The following is an 8,845-nucleotide window of genomic DNA, read 5'->3' as shown; positions in this document are numbered from 1 at the left end:
CCCCCCCACCTCGTAAATTTGCAGTTTCTCAGAACTTTCAAGCTTTGGACTTCACTAAACTTTGGCGGCCATTTCCTCGCTAATTTCTCCTCTGACACCAAGCGACCCCACCTCTTTCAATCTCAGATATCTCTACTTCTTTTAGTAGCTAGTAGATAGGTATTTTTGTCCAACCGAAGTAAGACACATGAACAAATTGCAAGACGATATCAATAACTCCATAAAACTGACAAGCGCCTGATTCCATCGCGTCGTGACACAAATGCAAAACACCTGGTTCTCGTATGCTCTTTTTTGCACAGAACCTCTTTCAAGGCACACGTCTTTTTTGCAGGCTATGCTTCCGCAAATTGAAATGATATACTATCTTTTATCAGGCACTATAATGATACTCTTTTCAAATTCAAAACACCCACCCCCTCTCCAAATCTCTTCAGCATTCCCCCTCTCCACCCCACCCCCTCCCCCACACCCATCCTCAACCATCACTCCCCAAACGGCGAGCAAAAAAACAGAGCCCCAAACAAGCTCTGTCAATTGCAAAGTGCTTTTCTTTTTCTATTAATTTAATAACTGTGGTCAAGCGACAGTTCTCCACAGCTTATTATACTGACGTCAGCATCAAATGTTTCACTACAGAATGAATGCTTTTGATCATGGAGTCCAGATGTGCATTGTTTATCTCAAAGAAACATCTGGAATTTACAACAAACAGTCTCGTATTCTTTCAGTCGGCCGCTAACCATCGCTGTCTCAAAGAAAGACAGGAGGGAGAAAATAACGAGCTGTTTAGTATTAAAATGACCGAGTCCAGGAATTATATATTCGTCTGGCTGAGCTTTTGTTCCCAAAGTCGCCGTTTTCAAGTCATGTTCAATCAGACATTGGACAGCGTATTTAGCTCCTTGGGTCCCCAAGACTACAATATTTGTCAGAATACTTGCGTTGCTTATTATTCCAACCCACCGTCTGTTTTTGAACTTCAGAAATACAGCAAACAATTGATAGCATACAACGTAGTCCGCCATTTTCGAGCTCCTGGGAACGAAACGGAACGTTTGTGACCTTAAAGATAACAGGAGGGGTCAGAGGAAAAGATAATCTATGTATCTATCTATCTATCTATCTATCTATCTATCTATCTATCTATCTATCTATCTATACCGACTTCAACATAAGTTAAGGAGCACGACTTGCAAATTTGGCTAAAATCCCCCGAGGATTTCCGTGCTGCACGGGGTGGTTTTGCCCCTTTAGGAGCCATTACATTGTTAACCCATTAACAATTTCAGAGAAAAAAAAGTTGAAAATCCTTGCTGTCTTTTTTTAAGAACATCAGGACTGTCTTTCTAGATGGTCTTTAACTAATGTTGAAGTCTGTATATAGTTCAGGTGGAACCGACCTTTGCGTCACTTTTTAGAAGAAACCACACATTTTCTAGCCCCAAAAATCATTACAACGACAGCGTTCAATACTCCTACGAATATGATGAAGCTGGATTTTATTATTTTAAACTTATTAAAGATTGATGAAATTGTAGAATTCGATCGCTACGTATCGTTTTGAAATACCCAAGAATTAAGTATTTGCTTTCCAAATCTACTTTTAAAATTCGACAATGAGCAGAGGCACACAATAATATTATCAAGTCGCTACCCCAGAACTACAAAGTTCTATCTGCTCAGTACCTAATTTAGAGAAATTTGACGTCAGAAATGTTGAGTTTCACTACATGTTAAGCTTTTTCGAATGCAATTCTTTGAAAATCTTGATAACGACTCCAAATACTTTTACGATTTTGCTAGAGGAGATAGATCATTTGGTTCCTGACCTCAAGGTCTTAGTAACTCAAAAAGGCGAGAAATGTCAGAAAAAAACCTTTGTAATTCTGAGGTAGCGCAGTGTGTGTCGGTGACACGCCAGGATGTTTCAAGGTGGTGGTCAGTGTCTTTGAGCAACACACGATAACCCCAGCTCAGAAACAGAGCGCTGCGCAGTGACTACAATCAATATATTATATTGTGTGGATTATGCTTGGGGTGTTGTGTATTATTCATGCTTTTATCTTTATATCCGCCAATGTTAAAAAAAACACAAAACAACAACAAAACAACCATAAAAAGCCACCTCCCGAACCCCCCCCCCCCCAAACAAACCAAGAACAACAAACAAACAAGCAAGCGAGGAACAAAAAAATAACAAATAAACAAACAAATAAACAAATGAGCAAACTCAAAGGTGTCAATGAAGTGTAAAGATGAGTTTTTCTTATTTTTGTTCGTCTGGTACATATAATTAATGTTTCTAGTGGTTGACTGTCGTCAATAAATTGTGAATTGCAGTTTCGGTCAAAAGTAATATATTATTATTGCTGGTCTCAATCCAAGGCTCCAGGTAATCGAGCAAAGGGCACGCGAGCAGCTTGTTGGAAAATAAGACTGAAATCAGCAGCAAAGAACAGAATAAGTAGACGGGGTAAAGATAAAAGAAAGGATGTTACCTTGTGCAGAACATCAAGAGAACAACGAGATTAAAAATACCCTTGACATGACATTACAGCCGCAGCCAGCCAATATCCTGGGAAACTTCAGCAAAAATTCGTATTGTACATTGTCAAGGGAAAGGAGAAATCTTATTATTGCGAATTAAAGTACAATGTAGAATGTTAACGAGAAAGTTGAAGCAAATGAACGATTATGATTAAAAAAGAAACGAATCGAGTAATTTGGATGAAAAAAAGAAGAGGCCAGCAATATAAAAAGCGCTCGAGGAGCTAGAACAACATAGAGAAGGTAAGTGGTATCAACAGAAATAGTATATTGAAAAATAGAGTCGTCATCATACAAAAACAATTGGCTGTAAAAAAAACCCGGCAAGAAAGCAACGAAACAAGAGATAAAGACAAGTAATCTCTGTCACTAAAGTAAACACAAACAGCAGGAAGTTTAAAAATAGCACCATAAAGCTGTAAGAAGTTTCATATGATACGGAGGACGAAATAGACTGGTGTGTAAAAAGAATATTATCATGTGAAACAGGCTGACCTGTAGACAGAGGGTAAAATAAAACGTCGAAGCGGTAGATATAGAAAAAGAATTGTAGATTTAAAGATAAAACAATGGGGACTGCAAACTAAACATTATGTAAAGCATCGAAGTGCATGTAGGTCAAATTGAAAGGCATATAGGTAGTCATGTGACAACATGAGAGGTAAAAAATTGATATAGTGGTGGAAGCAAGACGTGTACTTTAGACGGAAATGCAGATAAGACAGGAGGTTGAAGGGAAAGGCGTTATGGAAGAGATAACAAGAGAGAAAGAGATACTGAGAGAAAAAGAGAAAGAGAGAGAGAGAGAGAGGGGGGGGGGTGTTTGAAAGAGATTGGGGAAGGGGATAAAGTAGGAGAGAGACAGCAGAAAAAAATAGGGCTAATGAGACACACATTGTGCGCACGTGTGGTTATGTGCTTGTAGTGGGGGGGGGGGACAAAGGGACAGGGATAGAGCCAAACAGCTAAATAAACAGATAGATAGATAGATAGATGGATAGAGAGAGAGAGAGAGAGAGAGAGAGAGAGAGAGAGAGAGAGAGACAAACAGAAAGAGAGACAGACAGACATATAGACGGACAAACAGACAGACAGACGGACAGACAGAGAACCAGAGAAGTAGACAGACAGACTGACAGACATTATAATTAGACAGAAAGATTATGATATCTAACAGGGTGTTGCATTACGGGGGAAGAAAATAGAAAAAACAACAACCAAAAACAAACGAGACGACGGGCTCACCTTTTTCCGGGGGTCCACCGCGGTATCTTTGGGCTTGGCCTCCTTCTCTTTCTCATTAGGGTTGAGCAGCTCGGCTGGCGTGGGCAGATCCTTCAGCCAGATCACGTGCACGATCTTGGCGTAGGTGTAGATGAGCACTAGCAACGGCACAAAATACTGCAACACCATAATCGTGAGCGAGTAGGAAAACCGCTGGGTCTCCGAACCCCAGTGTTCGAAGCAGATGTCGCGTGTCTCGTTATTTTCGCCGAACTGCATCGGTTCGACTCTTGACGTGACCGCGGTTGGGATGGGAGTGAGAAACGCTAGCACCCAGCACAAAGCTACAATCTGGAGACAGCGTCGTTTTCCCAAACGTCGTAAGAATGGATGCATAATGGCGATATAACGTTCGAGACTCATAGCGAGCAGCGTGTAAGCGTTTTGAAACACCACTGCAACCTGGAGGTACATCACTATTGGGCACAGTGTCGACCCGAAGGGCCAGTGGTCCAGAAGTACGTTTGCGACAAAACTGAATGGTATGCACACAACGGCCATGAGAATATCGCTCACGGCCAAGCTGGCGATGAAATAGTTGGTAACGTTTCGCATTTTGCGCTTCGATATCACAACGTAAACGGCACAGGAATTCCCGAGTACAGCAACAACACACAGAACGGTGTACAAAACGATGATGGCCACTTGGGCTTCTCTGAACGCTTTATCGAACTGCTCTTTTTCGCCATAATCGTTGGGGACCGTGACCAATTCAGAGTCATTGTAAGTACCGTTTTCCGAGAAAAATAGGCTTCCATTGGTACCGTTTTCTGGGAAATTTTTCGGCAGCAGCTGCTCCACGTACGTTTCTAATCTAGTGTCCAGATGCTGGTGGTGATGGTGTGATTCCAGGTTGGTGCCCAGCCGTTTGGCGATGCTCACATCCTTCTCTACATAACCGGTTTTAACAGAATCGGGTACGTACACGGCCACAGATACATCAGTAAATGCACCGGTGACCGTGCCCGTAGAGGGTTGGCTCTGGTCTCTCATTGCGTCTGTCCGGGGGCGGGGCATTTTTACCGCGCCTTATACGCCTTTCTAACACATAATAGGTTGATGATAGGAAGTTAAATGTGGCGTTATAATAGAACTTTTCAGTTGGAAGAAGATCACTGTTGATGAAACAGTATGAGTAACGAGCAAAAAATCCTTTCACCGTCTATATTAGTAGTGGTCAAAACTGAGGTCGTATCAAGAAGCATGGACGTTCCGCTTTCACTCTTTGGTGTGGTGTTGAGCTAAACCTAGAAAAATGAGGGAAAAGTAAAGATAAGAGAGTTAAATGGCGTCTTCATTTCATTTTCAATTTATATTTTGCGTGAGAGACAATTTCACATGTCTTACGTTTCATTGCAATCGATATCTGAAGGGAAAAGACCGTGATAGAATTATTGTTTTCTTTAAAAGACATGATAAATGTCACACACAGACAGACACACAGACAGACAGACACAGACAGACACACACACACACACACACACACACACACACACACACACACACACACACACTCACAGAGAGAGAGAGAGAGAAAGAGAGAGAGAGAGAGAGAGAGAGAGAGAGAGAGAGAGAGAGAGAGGGAGAGAGAGAGAGAGACAGAGTCAAGGCATCTCGCCTCCTGAGGCCCAGTGAACAATGTCCTGTTGATGCGTTTGATTCATCTGATAAAGCTGAGTTCTGCCAAATGTGTTTTTTCTTTTTCATGGAAGCGCATAAGTTACCACATTGGCACAATTCAATAAACCACTTCAAAATCAAGTATACATTTATTCATCTAGGTTATGATTCTGATACGTCTAGTCCATCCAGTGAAAACAGCCAATCAAAAGTCTAATAGCATCCTAAAAGTCATAAACCATTGCAAGGTCAGGGCCAGATCTTTTGCTCTTGAGTACAGCGTGAGAAAGTTTTCAAATTCCCCATGTCTATGTGATTCAAGAAGCTCTCAATACAGCAAGAGGGATGTTATGCAGCAACTGGAATTTGAAGCTGTTTTTTATCAGCAAATAATGCGTCGAGTAAGTTCCGAACAGAGAGCTCAATTAATTAAACTTTTAGCTAAAGATGTTGGAGTAGATTTAAGGTGGTTAAGTTTTGTATCATGGGTTTGCAGAGAGACAGATTATTTTTCTCACCACTAATTCCTCGAAATTCGAAGACAAGGAGACTGGTGTATCAATCCTACTTTTCGAACTTAGTTTTGCCATCTTCTTACGTAAAAGAGTAACCATACGCTGACGAGTTTTGCCATCTTCTTACGTAAAATAGTAACCATACGCTGAAGTAATTGTCTGCTGATCACATCCAGTAGGTCTTTAAATGCCACCAGGATTAGATCGAATTTACTCAAAATGGTATCGGTTTATAAACAAGTAGCAGTCCGGACCAGTGCGTAAAAATGAAATCAAGATAATTTCTTTGCATCAGATAATCGGATAATCGGATAATCGGATAAATGGAAGCAGAGTATTAAATTGCAGCATCCAGACACTCTATGCAAATGCCGAGCCCAACGGGTCTTGTCAGGTATTCTTCCTTTTATTCCCTCTGTCTGTCCAGCTTCAATGCATTTGTTCCATACTTCCTTCTCTTTTTCGTCTCGTCTCTTATTTTTCTTCTTTCCCAACCTCAAACTGTCTCCATCTTTCATACTCACAAGTTTTCTGTCATCAGCCACATCCTTCCGGGTTCGAATTTGTTCATTCTCAATAGCCCTCTTGTTGTCTCTTTCAAACGTCTTTTTGTCATTTTCAGCTTTGTCTCCCCCTTCAACGCCCCCACATTTCTCTCTCTGTCTCTGTCTCTCTGTCTCTGTCTCTGTCTCTGTCTCTGTCTCTGTCTCTGTCTCTGTCTCTGTCTGTCTGTCTCTCTCTCTCTCTCTCTCTCTCTCTCTCTCTCTCTCTCTCTCTTTCTCTCTTTCTCTTTTTCTCTGTCTCTGTCTGTCTCTCTCTCTCTCTCTTTTTGTCTTTTTCTCTATCTCTTTCTATATCTCTCTCTCTCTCTCTCTCTCTCTCTCTCTCTCTCTCTCTCTCTCTCTCTGTCTGTCTATATCTCTCTCTGCCTGTCTCTCTCTTGCTCTCTTTTTCTCTCTCTCGCCCTCTTTCTCTGTTGATCTCTCTGTCTCTCTATCACCCTGCTTCTCTGTTCTCTCTCTCTCTCATACCCTCACTCGACTTCTCTCATTCATGAATAGTTTCTCTCTTCTATCACTTCCTCTATGATAAGAAAGCTGAAATACCGAAGAACGTGAATTCCATTGCCCTAAAACGTCGGGCGACTCTCGAAGTTGGAGTTTCAGATGTCCGAGAATACTCAAGATAGGAATGAACTGAACCCACATGTCCCGAAACGTGCCGCGAACATCACATACTCAATGACGCTCTGGTTCAGATAAACGCGAGAGGAAATTTGCGTCAAGTTAGTTTCGTGCTCAACAAGCCGACCTGTTATATAGGCTGGGGATGGAAAGAGAGTTGAAGTAGGATGAAAAAAAGGGTGTAGGAGGGGAGGGGTAAGGGAGGAGGAAGGGAGGGGAAGAAAGAGAGAGAGAGAGAGAGACAGAGAGAGAGAGAGAGAGAGAGGGTGGGGGGAAGAGGGGGGGGGGAGAGGGGTGGTGGTAAAGGATTGGGGTGAAGGAGAGAGGGAGCAAGAGAGGGAGTTAAAATAGAGGTAATGGAGAGAGGGGTTTAAAGGAAAGGAGAAGGGGGAAAGGGGAAAGGGGAAAGGGGGCAAGGGAGAGGGAATGGAGAGCCCACGGGAGGTCGGGGGGGGGGGGGGGGGGTCAAGAGCAGGATACAAAGGTGGGAACATCAAACCGTGTACTTAGTTAACGACAGCATCTTGATTCGTCCTCCTTTTGTGGAATTCCTACAAGGTAAAGAGGAGCACGTAGTTTGCAAGGGTAGAATCATGTCAGAGTTTGGAGGGAATCTGCGGCCTACCATTCTTGAACTTGGGGGTCTTTGTTTAGTTAGCATTTTAAGGCACATGCAAAGCAATAAGGTCATATAGGTGTCAAAGATTAGAAGTGTTATCACAGAGTAGCAAAAACAAAAAGGAAGAAGGAGTGATAAGGACGATAGATGTTAGATAAGAAAGAAGGAGCAAACCACACCAGAGCACCCGCCAACCACCCGCTAGAGGGTTTGTGGAGGTTTGTGTGAATCAGTCCTTATGGAAGGCAAAATGGAGGCAATATCTTTTCAATTAAAAAACTTTATAGAATATGGTAAAAATTCCACGCAATCTAGACTATGCCAGCTATACATGCAAGGGCTACTTTTTCTACATCTGTTGTTTGTTTTTTACAATTTTGTTTAGTTTAGTTAAGTAAAGCAAAAATCATCGTTGCAATAACAGTCCTTTAGAGCAAGGAAGCAGCAAGACGTACAGGCAGGAACAACAAGAGGGAAAGAACAGAAGTTGGACCTAAAAGCGGCACTGCCCAACCACCCGCGCTTCTACATCTATTTTACGACACGTATAAAAGCAAAAGAAGCATTTTATCGCAGCCGTTGTGGCCAAGCTGCTAGATACCATGAGATTAGATGTAACCTGAGACTCAAAAAACGTAAAGAGAATTCAAAAGGAGTTGGCCAGCCTCATGTGAGAACATATCTCGGCGTAGCAGCACAATTATCGTAACTCGGATTTCGTTAGATTTTACAGGAAGAACCAAAGAATAAAAAGAATACTTTTCACTACTGTATCCACCAACAATACCCGGAATTTCAATTTAAAGTGTATTTTCAAATACTGAACGCACGACTCTGATGGTTTTACAGGACATAAACCCCTTTCCAAATGCCCCGAGATATGTTTAAAAAAGGGATTTTCACTATAATCCCGAGTTACGATGCGTAAGCTGTTACCCCACAGTATGAGCCTAGCAAAAAACCTTCAAAGCATCTTCCTTCGTCAGGTCCAATAATTCATCATCACGATAGGGAATGATATGAAAGTACGCTCTACATTAACAGAACGTGCAACTAAAATATATAAAGTATAT

At 41.9% G+C, this 8,845-nt stretch overlaps 1 protein-coding gene across 5 annotated transcripts in view; it reads right to left on the bottom strand.

Annotated features, from left to right (window-relative positions):
- The window catches only part of LOC101847421 (RYamide receptor), a 245,911-nt gene that overhangs the window by 65,105 nt on the left and 171,961 nt on the right, over positions 1-8,845 (bottom strand). For 4 of the 5 annotated variants that reach the window (XM_035969675.1, XM_035969677.1, XM_035969678.1 and 1 more), the window contains one exon: positions 3,796-5,081. In XM_035969675.1, coding sequence (XP_035825568.1) covers positions 3,796-4,851 — 1,056 coding nt within the window. In that variant the 5' untranslated portion in view covers positions 4,852-5,081. Of the gene's footprint in view, positions 1-3,795; positions 5,082-7,075; positions 7,320-8,845 lie in introns of those variants that run through there. The other variant, XM_013082327.2, reaches the window with a different exon arrangement.

This window comes from Aplysia californica, unplaced genomic scaffold, assembly GCF_000002075.1.
Source record: "Aplysia californica isolate F4 #8 unplaced genomic scaffold, AplCal3.0 scaffold00169, whole genome shotgun sequence".
Classification (NCBI taxonomy): Eukaryota; Metazoa; Mollusca; class Gastropoda; order Aplysiida; family Aplysiidae; genus Aplysia; species Aplysia californica.
Note: the sequence above shows the minus strand (reverse complement) of the source record. Positions and strands in the feature narration are given on the sequence as shown.